The following is a 17,857-nucleotide window of genomic DNA, read 5'->3' on the forward strand; positions in this document are numbered from 1 at the left end:
TTGTCATATATGAGTATTGATACAACAGCTTTTTTTTTCATTTCCATTTGCTTGGAGAATTTTTTTCCATCCCTTCACTTTCATCCTGTGTGAGTCTTTCCTTGTGAGGTGGGTCTCTTTTAGACAGCATATATATGGGTCAGGTTTTCTTATCTAATCAGCTACCCTATGTCTTTTTTTTTTTTTTTTTTTTTTTGCAGAATTTTATGGTTTTATTAACACAAATACAATGTGTACACAATCTATCTATTCATTTTCTTTGCTGCACAGACTGGCATTGGGATTAGTGATTCTGATGGCCAGCTGGGCTGCTCTTTCCACAATGGCTTTGTGGTTCTTTGAGGAGACATTGTGAGCAATCTCAGCACAGTAAGATTTGTTGCACACCAGCAGCACTTCAAGCTCCTTGACGTTGTGGACCAGAAACTTATGAAAGCCACTGGGAAGCATGTGTTTTGTTTTCTTGTTGCTCCCATAACCAATGTTGGGCACCAAGATCTGGCTCTTGAATCTTCTGCACACCCTCTTGTCAATACCTCTAGGTTTTCGCCAGTTCCGCTTAATTTTGACATATCGGTCTGACTGGTGCTGGATGAACTTCTTGGTCCTCTTTTTGACAATCTTGGGTTTCACAAGGGGTCCGAGGGCAGCCATGGCGCCAAGTAGAAGATTGCTGCCAACTCTGTAGGCAGCACCGAGGAAGAGTACCCTATGTCTTTTGATTGAAGCATTCGAGCCATTTATATTTAAGGTAATTATTGATAGATAGTTATTAGCCCTGGCCGGTTTGGCTCAGCGGTTAGAGCGTCGGCCTGCGGTACAGAGATAGATAGTTATTAGTTGCCATTTAATTTTATGCCTGTGTTCCTCTCCCTCTCTCTCTCTTTCTCTTTGTTTGTTCTTCTTACAACTGTCCCTTCAGCATTTCTTGCAGTGCTGGTTTGGTGGTGGTAAGTTCCTTTAGCTTTTTTATATCTGTGAAGCTCTTTATTTCTCCTTTAATTTTGAATGACAGACTTGCTGGATAGAGTAGTCTTGGATTTACACTCTTGCCTTGCATTACTTTGTACACTTCATGCCACTCCCTTCTGGCCTGCAGCATTTCTATTGAGAAATTAACTGACAGTCTAATGGGAGCTCCCTTGTAGGTAACTTTCTGTCTTTCTCTTGCTTTCTTTAAGATTCTTTCTTTGTCTTTAATGTTTGTCATTTTTATCATGATGTGTCTAGCTGTGGGTCTTCTGGGGTTCGTCTTGCTTGGAACTCTGTGTTTCCTGGACTTGTGTAACTTTTTCCTTCACCAGTTTAGGGAAGTTTTCTGTCATTAATTCTTTAAACAGGTTCTCTATTCCTTTCTCTGATTCTTCTCCTTCTGGTATCCTTATAATGTGAATGTTGTTATGTTTTGTATTGTTCCACAGCTCCCTTCATCTTTCCTTCTGCTTTTTAATTTTTTTTTTTCCATTTGCTGCTCTTTTGGGGTGTTTTACTCTACCTTGTCTTCTAAGTTGCTGATTCAGTCTTCGGTTTCTTCTAATCTATTTAACCCTTCTAAGGTATTTTTTATAACCGCTATGTCATTCTTTATTTCCTCTTTATTTTTATGCATAGCTTCTACCTCTTTTTTTTTTTTTTTTAGCTGAAGTAGTTCCCAGTGAGCTCTTTATAATTATTAAGTTGCTTGTAGTTCTCACCAAATTGAGCACCCTTAAAATCATTTCTTTGAATTCTTTACCTGAGAAGTTGCTGTCTTCCATTTCTTGTAGTTCCAATTCTGGTGATTCCTCTTTTTCATTCCTTTGGGTGTTGTTTCTTTGTCTCCCCATTTTAGTTGTCTGGTATCTCTAGACCGGTGAGGGATGTTTAGACGTGTAGGCAGCTCACCGTATATCAAATAAGGCTACTGTGCCTCCCAGACTGTTTTGGTTTATGTCGCCTCTTGCCTGCTGTGGATCCTGGAGGATTGACTACTGGGGGCTGGTGTTTGTGTGTCCTGGTAGGTGCTGCTGCCGGATCACATGGGTCCCTCTGGAGCTGGTCGCTGGTACCACCTGTAGCTTATTGCTCAGGCCCTTCTGGAGCTACACTCCCTGTCCAAACCATGGACAGCTGTGTTGCACCAGCCTCACTGGAGCCCTGGCTCCCCACTGATATTGTGTGCATCTGGGTTGGACAGGTCCAGTTGGAGCCCCTGCTTCCTGCTAATTCCATGGGGAGCTGGATCACACAGTCCATTTGGAGACCTGGCTCCACGCCTGTCTTGTGGGAAGCTGGGTCACATAGGCCTCTCTGGTGCCCCAGCTCCCTGCAGGTCCCAGCTCCCTGCAGCTGGATCGCACTGGTCCCTCTTGAGCCCAGGCTTCCCACTGCTCTTGTTGGCTGCTGTGTTGCACAGGCCCCTGTGGAGCCCCAGGTCCCCCCACTGGTGGCTGGGGAGTACTGCTGCCCCATGGGACTCAGCTCCTGCTCAACCTTTGCTGTAGTTCTGGGGGATGGTTCTCGGCTCCTGGTCTGTGCTTTTGTTGCTTGGGGATGGATGTCTGCTCCCCAGCCTCTGTTGCTGGGAGTATATCTTGACCCTGATCAAGCTGCTACTGTTGGGGATGGTGCTGGGCTCCTGGCTGTTTGAGGCTTCCACAACCGGCATCTTGGCAGATCTTCTACTGTGCACTGGTCTGTGTTGACACAGGGTGTCCACTGGTCTGATGGTTCCAGGTGCACTTGTGGGCTCAGGTTGCTGGGCCCTAGCTGCTCCCACTGCCTTCTCCCAGGAAAGACTCAGAATCTTCCAAAATGGTGGGGCCTCCCCGTGGCACAGGGAGAAGCACCCTGAAGAGCCGCTTACTTCAGTAGCCGGCTGCTCCCCATCCACAGCACAGGAACCTTCTGCTCCGCATGTCTGCACTGCAGGAGTTTGGCCGTCCACCTTCATGTCCACTCATACTCTTACACACTAGTTCACTCTCTCATGTACTCACCCTCCCTCTGGTCCTGCCCACCATCATCTTCCAGTTCCAAAGGTCTGCTCCTTTTCTGGAAGGGCTAACCTTTACCATCCATTTATACCGTGTCCAAATGTTTTTTTCCCCTGGTTATTTGGCCCATCAATTTATAGTGTCAGTCCCTTTAGGAATAAGATGCAGAGACCCTTCCAAGTGAACTCAATTAATGAGAACTGATTGTAAGAATAACATATAAACTAAGGAAGTAAAACTTTTAGGACTTTCTCCCAAATCTGATTATAAGAGGACTAAGTCTAATGGAGATCAGAAGCAAAGGGCTGTTTGAGATGAGATCCCATGTTTGCTTTCAGCAGCAGCAGACAATGTGCCTTTATTCTTGTAGTCATCCATTCATGTATGGCAGGTGCCATCAGAGACTTGACCCATTTGAACCCAACTGGTTCTCCTCTAGATGCCAACTGATTGCTGAGACACAATTTAATTGAACCAGCTAGTAAACATTTAGCCTGTTTAGACAGAGATTTGCTCAGGCCATCACCCAGCCTAGGGACCATTGACCGAAGAGGTCTATATAACTAACAAGAAATGAGTGCGTGGACGGGTATAACACTGACTTCTCATGCCCTAGAAACAACATGGAACCACTTCTCTCAGCAGAGTATGGCAGCAAATGCTGCTGAGGCTCCACTCCGATCTCTTCAAAGATTTGTGTGGAGGCCCAAACACCAACTTCCAGATGTTTTTAGCATTGGCTGCTGACATCCACCCATCTCCAGAGAATTGCCCTTAGCTGTTGGAAGTCACTGCCTGTGACCCACTGAAAGAGTTGGTATAACAGCACAGTTCCCTTAATTCTGGGTGCAAGAAACTCTAGAGTCTCAAGGAAAGGAGAAAAAAGTTATAGACTGGAAGAAAATATTTTCAAATGACACATCTAATAAAGGACTATCATCCAAAATATGAGTCTGGCCAGTGTGGCTCAGTGGTTGAGCATCGACCTATGCACCAAGAGTGCATTCCCCGTCAGGACACATGCCCAGGTTGTGGGCTCGATTCCTAGTGGGGGGGCATGCAGGAGGTGGCCAGTCAGTGTTCTCTCTCATCGATGTTTCTATCACTCTCTGCCTTGCACTTCCTCTCTCTATATAATATCAATAAAAGAAAAAAAAAAACACAATATGCAAAGAATTCTCAAAATTCAACAATAAAAAAGTAAACAATCTGATTTAAAAATGGGCCAAAGACCTGAACAGTCACTTCATCAAAGAAAATATACAGATGGTAAATAAGCATATAAAATGATGTTCAGAATTATATGTCATTAGAGAAATGCAAACAAAAACAACAATGAGATACCACTACACATCTGTTAGAATGGCAAAGCTCTAAAACACTGATACACCCAGTACTGGCAAGGATGTAGAGCAATAGACACTCACATTCATTGCTAACGAGAATGGAAAATGGCACAGCCACTTTGAAAGACAGTTAGGCAGTTTCTTATAAAACATACTCTTACCATATGATCCAGCAATCACCCTCCTTGGTATTTACCCAAATTAGTTAAAAACTTATGTTTACACAAAGTCTTGCATATAAATGTTTATAGCATCTTTATTCATAATTGCCAAAACATGAAAGCAACCAAGATGTCCTTCAGTAGGTAAATGGGTAAACTGTGTACATACAGGCAGTGGAATATTATTCAGCACTAAAAAGAAAACAGCTATCAAGCCAGGAAAACATATGGAAGAGACATAAACGCATATTATTAAGTTAAAAAAGTCCATCTGAAAAGGCTACATAATAAATTATTTCAACTACACGGCATTCCGGAAAAGGAAAAACTACAGAGATAGTAAAAAAGTGAGTGGTCACCAAGGGTTAAGTGCAGGGGAGATAAATGAGCCCAGCACAGAGGATTTCTAAGGCAGTGAAACTATTCTGTATCATAGTACAATGATGGATCCTGTCAGTATACATTTCTCAAAACCTATAGAATGTACAACATGAAGAGTGAACCTTAATGAAAACTGTGGACTCTAGGTGATAATGATGTGTCAATGTAGGTGCATAGATTTTAACAGAAATACCACTGAGGTGCAGGATGTGAACAGTAGGGGAAGTAGTATGTGTTTGTGGTGAGGGGTTATATGGGAACCCTCTACACTTGCTGTTCAGTTTTTCTGTGAACCTGAAACTGCTCTAAAACACAAAGTCTATTTTTTTTAATGCTCTGTTATTTTTTATTCTGCATGGGATCAGGCTGAAGCTAGACTTTACATAAACCCACACCTTTTCCTTACCTTAGTCTCCTGCCCTATCCACTTCCATTCTTCTTCTCCTGAAATCATTTCCTCAATATATCACTTAGGCAAAAATCCCCATCAGGCTCTGCTTCTACGGAACCAACCAAATCAGAGCTGTAGGTGTGGCATGCATTATTGCTGACCTCTTGAGAACTGTTTTTCTACTGGGAAGAATGGAACATGATGGAGCGATTTTTGTTGGAAGAGGAAGAGAGTTAATGGAAGTCTGGAGTATAGGTGCTGACAGAAAAAAAAATGGGCATGGGGAGGTTTGGAAAGAAATCTTATACACATTATCATCACTACACCTAGGGAGATGGAAATATGCCAAGGACAAATTGTATTTCCTTCAAAGAGTTCCCTGGGTGCCAGCTCCCAATTCTTTGTGAAGGAAACAAAATGTTCTCAGTTCCTTTCACTCACTTGTGTTTGTTTTCTGGTGCTGCTATAACAAATTACCACAAACTGCATGGCTTGTAACATGGACATTTATTCTCATAATTCTGGAGGCTGATGGAAAAAATCAGTGTTGACAAAGTCATACTCCCTCTGAGCACCCTATGGGGGAATCCTTCCTGTTTCTTCCATCTTCTTGGGGCTGTTGGCAATCCTTGGCTTCCTTGGCTTGTGGCCACATCGCTCTGTCTCTGCCTCTGTCTTCACATGGCCTCCTCCTCTGTGCCTGTTTTCTCCTGCGTGTCTGTAAACCTACCTTCCACTGGATTTTGGATTCACCCAGATCATCTAGGATAATCTCAAGATCCTTAACATAATTACATCTGCAAAGATTCTTCCTTGTTTCAAATAAGGAAATAGTCACAAATTCCAGGGATTAGGAAGTGGCCACTATGAGAATGGACATGGCTTTTCCTTATCTCAGTCAATGCTTCCTCGACTTGTATGTAAGTTCTTTTCTTCAACTGCCCATAAGACACTCATAAGGGTTTACATACAGAGCAGACTATTTTCTTTTCTTGACACCCCCTCCCCTACATCACCATCCGTACCAAATGGTCAAAATTTAATCTATGACCCTTCTAAACAAAAGAGATTATAAAATCACTATTTTGCAGAAAAAGGAAGTCACTCAGCAAACCAGGGCCACCATTAAAAGGCGTCAGTGGCCTCCTCAGCCTCATTCCTCCAAGTGTGGAGCCTGGACCACCAGCAGCAGCAGCATCACCTGGAACTTGAGAGGCATGCATAGCTACAGTGAACCCCAGAATCAGAACTTCTGCAGTGGGGCCCAGGAGTGTGCATTTAACAAGCCCTCCTGGTAATCCTGATACACGCTCAAGTTTTAAACACGCTTTGCTATAGCCGTGGTTCTCAAACTTGAGCATGCACCAGAATAATCTGGAGGCTTGTTAAAACAGATCCTTAGGTTCCACTCCCAGAGTTGGTGAAGTTTGTGATTCACAGGCTTGAAGCTAGGCCAGAGGATCTGCATTGCTCATACATTTTTGGGTGATACTGTTGTTGCTGGTCCAGGGACCACAATTTGAGATGTGCTGTACTACTGCACATCCAGAGGTCAGTTATCTCTGGAAACAATAACTTGTATAGAGAGCCTTGCCAGAAGAAAAAAAAAAAAAAACACCTGATTTGGAAGACTGCTTTTGTGTCTGGCTTTCCCACTGCATGCAGGTTTCTTGTTACTTTGATACCTGTTAAGAGCCAGTCTCCCTATTCTCTACGAACAGGACATCACCAGTCTCTTCACATCTCCATCAAAGTCTCTCAGACCCATCTTCTGCCTCCTGAGGCTGGTTATTGCTCCAAGCTGTGCCTTTCTGCCTCCAAATCTATTCCATTTCTCTCTGTTCTCTTCATATTATCACAAGGTACACTTTCCCTAAGCTACACTTTGGTTGCAAAGTGTAAAGGTGGCAAAAATTTTAAGGACTCTTTGGTTACTACCATGTCAAATCCAAACTCTTTCTTCCGGTTTTGAAGACGCTCATCATCTAATTTCTCTTTACAACTACTCATCTAACTCATTGACTCACTCTGCTTTGTTCACACTTGTCCGTTTACTGTGCCACACATATAAATGCATTGTTACTCCTTGTTACTGTCTTTATTCGAAATGCTCTTCTTTCCCACCTAAAACCAACACATCCTTCAAGTCTGACATGAAGTGCCAACCCCTTTATGTACACCAGCCACCACTTTTCCCTGTCCACAGCATGTACTATTAGTCAGTCATGTAATTCAAGCTGAGATAACATATACAATCTCTGGGTCCTACTTAACACAATACTTCAGGCCACTGCTGCCAATTAAAGTGTGCACAGAAGATAAAATCTCAGTATCCTATCCCTATTGTGGCAGTTATTAATCAAACTACCCAGAATCCACCATCTGGTATCTATTAATTGTTATTCACAACATTGTAGGCTCACTTAGGAGAGAGATAAGGCTTAAAATACTCTTGTACTCCTTCAGAATGTCACATAGTCCTAAGTATAAGCTAAAACCTGAGGAACAGCCCTGGCCAGTTTGGCTCAGCAGTTAGAGCATTGGCCTGTGATCCAGAGAGTCCCTGGATCAGTTTCCGCTAAGGGCACGTACCTCAGTTGCACATACCCTGGCCCTGGTTGGGTCGTGCGGAAGGCAGCTACTCGATGTGTCTCTCTCACATCAATTTTTCTCTCTTTCTCTCTCTCTCTCTCTCTCTCTCTCTCTCTCTCTCTCTCTCTCTCTCTCTCCTTCCCACTCTATCTGAAAAAAAAATGGAAAAAAATGTCCTTGGGTGAGGATAAAAAAATAAAGAAATAAATAAATAAAGTGCCACAGATTTAAAAAAAAAAACAAAAAACCTAAGACACACAAATTTGTTTTCTAATTAAATGGAAGGCATTGTAACAGATACCAGTAACTCTTACACTTGATCTGGCTTATTACTCTATGGAGAGCCAAGTTTTCTGAGTTCCTCACCTACCACCTCAAAGGATAATACTAAAAATATTTGCTTAATTCATTCCTTAGTTTTCCACAGAATAAAATGGGAATTCTCCTCATCTTGGTTTGAATTAGCCTTATTTTGGTTGGAATTAACATTTACAGGAATTATTTTTTTTTAACCTGAAATAAAATCTTGACCTCAATTCTGTTTTGTTTTGTTTTTTCCTGTTCATATCTTGACATACAAATTTCTAAGGGAGCTGTGGGGGAGGCAAGATTGTGATTAAATCTGCTTCTTGAATTCATTATTGTCTCACTTTCCATGAGCTCTAATTTAAACATCTTATTTATAGTATCATGTTCTTAACAGTTTGCTGGGTATATTTAATGGTGATATTTAATTGGGGTAATTCTAGCAGAAGTCAGGTCCTATCTCAATTTTATAGGTAACAGCTCCTTTCTACTCCTTCAAAAAAAAAAAAATGTCATTTCCTTTTTCAGTCTAATTTTTATGTTCATTGTTACTGCTCTGAACATTGTGACCTCAGGCTGTGGGAGTTTAATAATATTTTTAGTTTTAATGTTATTGCTAGTATTTGCAATCTTCACATCATGAATTTGGTATCCTCCTACAGAACTTCCCATATCTCTCGACATAAAAAAAAAAAAAAGTAAAGTCTAAAGGAGTGAATAAGTTTAAAATAGTGTGAATTAGATATTGAAAAAAAAAGTGAAAACTTTGTGCTATGTTTTAAAGATGTATTTATTAAATGAGCTCATACAATGAACAGAAATGATTTTTCAACTGCACATAAAGTTGCTTTCACACCTACTCTTGATACCACCTAATAAATGGCTTAGGTAATAAGTACAATTCTATTATTTATGGCTTACTGGAATAATGTGATATCAGAATATAGGGCCAAATGCTAAAGTCAGATTAATTATACACCAGCCTCTCTTGTTCTCCCCAAATTGCTTGTTTCAGGTTGAGTTCTCCAGAAGCAGATCCTGAGACCAGTGTAAGTTGTTTATGAGGGAAATGATCCAGCAGAAACTTATAAAAAAAATGGGACAAAAGTCAGGGAAGAGGACAAGACCATGAAGGGGCAATTTCAGGTTTCAACTTCTGCCTGATCTTTGGGGGAGCTCCAAGTGTAAATGGTACTTCAGAGTGTATCCTTCCTTAAGACAAAGGAGCAGGGCTTTCATACTTACCAGTCATTGGCTACTGGTAACTCCTGGGGAACATAAGCTCCCAGGGGTTTCTGCCTCTCAATCTGTCTGGGCAATTCATCTCCAGCAGCCTAAGAGCAGATCTATAAAGAAGATTGTAATTGCTAGGTGTTTGCATTGCTCATCTTGTAGGTCAACTATGAGGATGCATCATTGCTCTTCCTAAGGATTTTTTTTTCTTTTTGGAGAACAGCCATATTCTTTCTAGCCCATAAGAACTTTCCACAAAGAGTAGTGTGACAGGTCATAGACCTCCACAATTACTATTTTCCCATACTTCCAAATGCAAAGACACTAACTTTTATTCATCAGGTTTCCCCTCTCTTTAACCCTGCTACTGCTATATAACAAATCATAAACAAAATTTTAGTGACTTGATACAATAACCATTTACTTTGTGTAGAAGTCTAGGAGTTGGTAAGTTGGTCTAGGCTCAGCTGGGTGGTTCTTCTGGTTCTTCAGGTCTTTCTGGAAGTTCCCTCGTGTGTCTGAGGTCAGCTACAGGTTAGGTAGAAGGCTTTCCTGATTTTTGATGAATTCTATCTTTTCTCTCACTTGGGACAAGTAGATTGATTCACATCTCCTCTGTGTAGAATGTGTCCTCTGTCTCATCCTTCAACAAGCTATCCCAAGTTTATTTATATGACAGTGACAGGGACACCTACAGACTAAATAGCATTGTGTAAGGTCTCCTGGGGTCTAGGCTCAGTACTAGCTCACTATCACTTCTGCCACACATTTTATTAATCAGAGCAACTCACACAGCCAGGCCAGATTCAAGAGGTGGGAATTAGATGCAGAGTCATATTGCAAAGGGCATGGATACAAATGTAAACAATTGTGTGTATGTTTTGCAACATACAACAGCCTCTCAACCCACAACCCTCCAACTCTCAGGAACATTAACTTAATTCTAGGACGTGCCTAATCTTTCCAAAAAAGTTCCAGATGGAAGTTTGCTTCATCTTGTCTTCTGACACCCAAAGATGCTATCTCCCCTCCAGTGCAAGGTCTTGTCTGCTATTAGGAAGATAAGATTCTCCAGAGAGACAGAATCAATAAGATATTTAGAGGTATACAGAAAGAGATTTATGAGGGATTCACTTTTCTGGAAACACCCTCACAGGTGTACTCAAAAATAAGATTTACCATTCGTCTGGGCAAGCCTTAGCCCATCAAGTTGACCCATAAAATAAGCCATCATAGGCTTGTAAAGTAGGGAGAAGAGTTAAATTCATTTCCTCTTTCCCCTAGCAGCAGAGATAAGACAGAAATTACTCTCAGTAGATTATGGCCCTAAATACATTCAACAATGCTTATTTTCCATTCATTTGGTGGGGTAGGGTGTGAATGTGTCATGCATCTTGTTTATTTCCATGTGACAACTAATGATTGAGAATAACAGAAGGGAGTAAAGAACGTAATTCTGTTTTCCACCCGCTGAGCACAATTAGCTGTTGTGACTTGGAGATCATTCCCAGTAATTCTAACATGTGAACTGGATACTGGTAAAGGTTCTTTGTATGTCCATATTCAGTATCCATTTTAAATAAGATAACCCATAACTGAAGGCTGTCCATAGAGGGTGAGGCAGAGGAAAGATCTCTACAAGCTTCAAATGATCCAATGTCATCCCCAAAGTATTTCTTCACAAGCTTGAAAAGACATTACATATTTATTCAGTTCCAAGATGCTCATTTTTCGTATTTTAACATCTCTGAAATGGAGACGTGTCTTAAAATTGGCCCCTTATGATCCTTTGGCAGCATTTTCCTAATAGCCTATAAAACAGTGGTGGCTCTTACAACTGGTGTTGTCTTAGACTCAATGATATATGATAACAAGAAGCAGTTATTTCCTCATATAAAACACTGGCCTGTAAAACACACATGATTATTAAAAGTATAACAGGCAAGCTTTTTGACATGGCTGTTCAGTAATTTAACAAGCTTCATATTGTAAATGATGAATAAATTCAAGTCCTGGCTCACCCAAATTAAGTATATGCATGGGGTGGAATAACCATGCTAATTAGCATCAGAGGAATCCTTCAAAATCATCCTCAAACACTCTGGAGTTAAAGGGGGAATATTTTTTTTTCTGGCTGCTTTAATAATCAGCTTAAATCTGAAATTAGCTGCAGGGTGTACAAAAGTGCAACTAAGTCACTATCAAAAATTAGACTTAGCTACATAAAATTATTTAATTCTTTTGGTTTATAAATCTGAGTAAAGAAAATTTCATAAGAATCAATTGAAATCTGGCATTTCCACTTCCCCCTCCAGGTTCATGCTTGGTATACTCTGTTTGAAATTATTTTTTTTCATGACCATGTGAAAAGGGTTTCCCAAACCAATTTCAACATGTAGAGATGCCCCCATACCAACTAATAATTCAAAGACACCAGCAGGGTGTCTGAGAATTCAACTTAATTCTGACAGTCTAGGTAACATCAGATTCTACAGGTTAAGGGCTCAGTCCTACAAGAGTGCCCCCCACCTCAACACACATTTTGGATTGCAGCCACAAGTCCAGGCTCTTACCTATGCTTCTGACCAACTGGCTATAGATTGAAGTTTACAGTGACCCCCCTCCAATTCAGAATGCCAATTGCAAGTCCAGGTTTTTATCTGTACTACTGACTGATTGGCTGTTAGCCAGAAGTTCCCACAACTCCCTCCTTAGGTTCAGGTATTTTTCTAGAACAGCTCATAAAACTCAGAGAAGTTTACTTAGTATATCACCTTTTAATTGTAAAAGAATATATATAACTCAGAAACAACAAGATGGAAGAGAAGCACAGGACAAGGAATCTGGGAAAGAGCTCAAAGCTTCTGCATCCTCTTTGGATTCACTACTTTCTCCGTTCTCCACGTGTTCACCAACGTGGAAGCTCCCTGAGCTCCATCCTCTTGGGTTTTATGGAGCCTTCATTACATAGGCAATGTTGATCAGATCACTGGCCATCATCATTGATCCCCAGACCCTCTCCCTTCCCCAGAGATTATACAAGATGGACTGACAGTTCCAATCCTTGAATTGCATGGTCAGTTCTTCTGGCCCCCTCTTAGGTACATCCCAAATGTTACCTCATTAACAACAAAACACAATGTTTTCACTCTCAACACTTAGTAAATTCTAAGAGTTTTGGGAGCTCTTGAGCCTGGAATTGTGGGTGAAGACCAAATATATATGAGAAATATATTTGGTCATTCAGGTGACCAAAAAAATTTTTTTTCACAAAACTCATAATATTGCACCATGACTGATATCCAGTCTACAGCCCATCCAAATGTGCTTATCAATTTAGATAAAAATGTATGTGTTAAAGAATTAAGGGTATTTAAAAAGTATCTTTTCTGTAGTTTTCCACATCTTGTTTCCCAGTACATATGTATTCTCTTGATAATCAGAAAATTTGTTTAAATGAAGGAAAAGTTATCTGCTGTACAGAAAAATATATCACTACAAACACAAGAAGTAAAAAGATAATGATAATGAGCTAGCTTAATTGTTACATTCGTGGAATGCGAGGCCACTGAACAATGGAATCCTCACATTTTTGGTGGTTAGAACTACTGTCATCCCCACTGCACAGACGAGGAAACAGTAACACAGAAGGCTAACATAGCTTGCCCAAGACCACAGGTCTGTTAACGGGGAAGAAGGATTTGAAGAGGAGCAATCAAGCTCCAAAGTCTATGCACCTACATTTTGATGAAAAAATATGAAATGAACACGAATAATCAGATCAAAGCCTTAAGAAATCACTCCATTTTATCACCTCTTTGTAGCTGCACTGTGAATGGATAATTTTGTCTCTCTAAACCCTAATTTCCTAATTTTAATATGGATATACTGGCATTAATAACTGGTCCCTTATGAGGATCAGATATAATGAATATATATGTCTTAAAAACTATCAAGTAATATGTATATATGTTATTAGTAATAACATCTTCATTTCTCCTTCAGGACTTGGGTAAGTAAGCAGGAAGTGGTTACCTCCTCACAACTTGCTCCCCAAGCATATGACTTTCTCCTATTCTAACAATAAAGTACTGAACTATTTTGTCATATCTCAGAACTACCATCAGTAGCTATAAATATCACTGTGCTATCAGTGTCTTGTTCAGGATTTCAAAGCCAAGACAGTAAATGCAGGGCACAGGTATCACAACTAATCCCTTCTTTGTCCACAACAGACATTGATAATTAAGCACAGATCTCATGCTGGCTTAGCTGAAGATCAAACACTGCCTCAGAATCCTTCTTGACACATGATCTAAGCGGCCACTTGCTACTACCACCCAAACATAAACAGCTGACTTAAAACCTATTTGCCACTCCTGTTGCAAAGCAGTCAAAAGACAGAAATTAGAATTAAAAAGTAGAGGAACTCTTTGAAATATAACGTGAGTAGAGCTACTTCAGTTCTGACAAAAATTGCAGGTTCCATGGCCTTTGCATTTCCATTTCCTCATGGTTCTAAAGAGAGAGTTCTAAAGAGATTCTGGCCTCCAGCAAAATGAGTTTTAATTCTGGCGTATTGATTCCTTTTCAAACTTCTAACACGTTCAAAATAACTTTCTGCCTTTTCTCTTATGAACATGAATTGCCAACCCCAATGCTTTCTCTCAAGCCATTTAAGTCCTATTTTGACATCTTCAAACTCGATGCTACTACAAAGTACTTTTTTAATTAATTTATTTTTTATTGTTGAAAGTATTAAAGATGTCTCCCCTTTATTCCCCCAGTGACACCCTCCTCTCCTCTCCCACCCCCCTCCTGCTTTCCTCAAACTAATGTCTGTGTCCGCTGGTTATGCATATATGCATATAAATTCTTTGGTTTATCTCTTCCCACTCCCTCTAACCTCCCATCCCTCTGAGGTTTGTTAGTCTGTTCCCTACTTCCATGATTCTAGACCAATTGTGATATTCCATAAATAAATGAGATTATGTGGTACTTATCTTTTTCTGTTGGGCTTATTTTACTCAGCACGAGGTTCCTCCATTTAGTATCAAAGGGTAAGAGATCTTTCTATCTTACAGCTGCATAGTATTCCATTGTATAAATGTACCACAGCTTTTTATCTACTTATCTACTGATGGACACTTAGGTTGTTTCCAGATGTTACCTATTGTAAACATCACTACTATGAACATAGGGGTACACATATTCTTTCTGATTGGTGTTTTAGGCTTCTTAGAATATATTCCTGGAAGTGGAATCACTGGGTCAAATAGCAATTCAATTTTTAATTTTTTGAGGAAGCACCATATTGTTTTCCATAGTGGCTGCATCAGTCTGCATTCCCACCAGCAATGTGCTAGCACACCCTTTTCTCCTTATCCCTACAAGCACTTGTTTGGTGATTTCTTGATGGCAGCCATTCTGGCAGATGTGAGGTGATATCTCATAGTCACTTTAATTTGCATCTTTCTGATGATTAGAGATGTTGAGCTTTTTTTTTTTATATATAACTCCTGGACATTTGTATGTCCTGCTTGGAGAAGTTTCCTCTGCACATTTTTAATTGTATTGTTTGTCTTCATTTTGTTGAGTTGTATGAGTACTCTGTTTATTTTGGATATTAACCCCTTATCCGATGTATCATTAGCAAATATGTTCTCCCAGAATGGGTTCCCTTTTCATTTTGATGCTGGTTTCTTTTGCCATGCAGAAGCTTGTTAGTTTGATGTGATCCCATTTATTACTTTTCCTTTGTTTCTCTTGCCCTAGGAGATGTATTAGTAAAAATTCTGCTACATATGATGTCTGAGATTTTTCTGTGTACGTTTTCTTCTAGGATGTTTATAGTTTCACAAGTTATATTTCAGTTTTTTATCCACTTTGAGTTTATTCTTGTGTATGGTGTAAGTTGGTGGTCCAGTTTCATTTTTTGCATGTACCTCTCCAACTTCCCCAAACCATTTATTAAAGAGACTATCTTTTTGCCATTGTATGCTCTTGCCTCCTTTATGAAATATTAATTGTTCATACTGTCTTGTGTTGATTTCTAGGTTCTGTAGGCATGTTCCTGTGCCAGTTCCAGGCTGTTTTGATTACAATGATTTTGAAGTATAACTTGATATCTGGTATTATAATCCCTCCCACTTTGTTCTTCTTTTTCAAGATTTCTGTGGCTATTTGGGGTCTTTTTTTGGTTCCATATAAACTTTTGGAGTACTTGTTCAAGATCTGTAAAATATGACATTTGTACTTTAATAGGGATTGCATTAAATCAATAGATTGCTTGACTAGTATAGACATTTTAATTATGTTGATTCTTCCAATCCATGAACATGGTATATGGTTCCACTTTTTTATGTCTTCCTCTATTTTTTTTTTTCAATGTTCTATAGTTTTCTGAGGACAGGTCTTCTACCTCTGTGGCTAAGTTTATTCTTAGGTATCTTATATTTTGTTGTCGTTGCAATGGTAAACGAGATTGTTTTTTTAGTTTCCCTTTCTGAGTGTTCATCATTGGTGTATAAGAATGCCACTGATTTCTGAATGTTCATTTTGTATTTTTCCATTTTGCTGAATTCATTTATTAAATCTAGAAGATATTTGATGGAGTCGTCAGGGTTTTCTATGTCCAATATCATGTCATCTGCAAAAAATAACACTCTCACTTCCTCCTTTCAAATTTGGATTCCTATTATTTTTTCTTCTTGCCTAATTACTGTGGCTAAGACTTCCAGTACTATGTTAAATAAGAGTGGTGAAAGTGGGCATCCCTGCCTTTTTCCTGTTCTTAGAGGAAATGCTTTTAGATTTTCCCCACTGAGTATGATGTTGGCTGTAGGTTTTTCATATATGGCCTTTATTATGTTGAGATATAATCCCTCTATTTCCACTTTGCTGAGCATTTTTATAAAAAATGGCTGCTGGATTTTGTCAAATGCTTTTTCAGCATCCATTGATATGATCATATAATTTTTATCTTGCATTTTGTTTATGCGGTGTATCACATTTATTGATTTGCAAATATTGTTCCAATCATGCATCTCTGGATGAACTGTACTTGGTCATAATGAATAATTTTATAAATATATTGCTGTATCTGATTTGCTAATATCTTATTAAGCATGTTGGCATCTATGTTCATCCATGATATTGGCCTGTAGTTTTCTTTCTTTGTAGTGTCTTTATCTGGTTTTGGAATTAGGATGATGCTGGCCTCATAAAATGAGTTTAAAAGTCTTCCTTCCTCTTAAATTTTCTGTAATAGTTTGAGGAGAATGGGTGGTAGTTCTTTGAATGTTCAGTAAAACTCCCCTGTGAAGCCATCTGAACCCAGGCTTTTGTTTGCTCAGAGTTTATTGATTAAAGCTTCAATTTTCTTAGTTGTTATTGGTCTGTTTAAGTTTTCCGACTCTTTCCAGTTCAGTTTTGGGAGACTATGTGCTTCTAAAGATTTGTCCATTCCTCCTACGTTGTCCAATTTGTTGGCATATAATTATTTATAGTATTTTCTAGCAATCCCTTGTATTTCTGTGGTGACAGTTATTACTTCTCCTCTTTCATTTATGATTTTGTTTATTTGGGTTCTCTCTCTGTTTCCTCATGATTCTTGCTAAAGGTTCATCAATCTTGTTTATCTTTCCAAGAACCAGCTCTTGATTTCATTTATCTTTTGAATTGTTGGTGTTGTTTTTTTTTTTTTTTTCACTCTCTATGTCATTTATTTTCCCTCTGATCTTTATTATTATTTTTCCATCTACTTACTCTGGGTTTCTCTTTTTGTTTACTTTCTAGTTCTTTAAGTTGTAGGGTTAGATAGTTTATTAGAATTTTTTTCTTGTTTCTTGAGGTAGGATTGCTTTCACTGTGTCCCATAGATTTTGCATTGTTGAGTGTTCATTTTTATTGCTTTCCAGGAAGTTTATTATTTCTTCCTTGATCTCCTTGGTAACCCATTCATTGTTTAATAACATGTTTTGTCTCTATGTGTTTGAATATTTATGAGTGTTTTTATCGTAATCAATTTCTAGTTTCAAGCCATTGTGATCTGAGAAGATGCTTAATATAATTTCAATCTTCTTGAACTTGTAGAGACTTAGTTTGTGTCCTAACATCTGGTCTATCTTTGAGAATGTCCAGTGTGCACTTGAGAAGAATGTGTATTGTGAAGTTTTTTGTGTAATTCTCTGTATCTATTAAATCCATCTGATCTAGTGTGTTGTTTAGGGTCTCTGTTTTCTTGTTAATTTTTTGTCTAGAGGATATATCCAGTGATGTCAGTGGGGTGTTGAAGTCCCCTGCTATGATTGCATTGTTGTCATTTTCTCCTTTGAAGTTCTCCATAAATTTTTAAATATATTTCAGTGTGCCTATATTGGGTGCATATGTTTACCAAGGTTATATACTCCTGTTGGATAGATCATTTTAATATTATGTGGTGGCCTTCTTTGTCTCTTGTTATGGCCTTCA

General features: G+C 39.2%; 1 protein-coding gene across 1 annotated transcript; it reads right to left on the reverse strand.

The window, feature by feature from the left end:
* Positions 1-246: 246 nt before the first annotated feature.
* On the reverse strand, positions 247-654 carry LOC118618980 (60S ribosomal protein L32-like). Its single transcript, XM_036245596.1, has one exon. The coding sequence runs from the start codon at positions 652-654 to the stop codon at positions 247-249; it is 408 nt and encodes a 135-aa protein (XP_036101489.1).
* Positions 655-17,857: the final 17,203 nt, after the last annotated feature.

Source organism: Molossus molossus, unplaced genomic scaffold (genome assembly GCF_014108415.1).
Source record: "Molossus molossus isolate mMolMol1 unplaced genomic scaffold, mMolMol1.p scaffold_m16_p_6, whole genome shotgun sequence".
Lineage (NCBI taxonomy): Eukaryota > Metazoa > Chordata > Mammalia > Chiroptera > Molossidae > Molossus > Molossus molossus.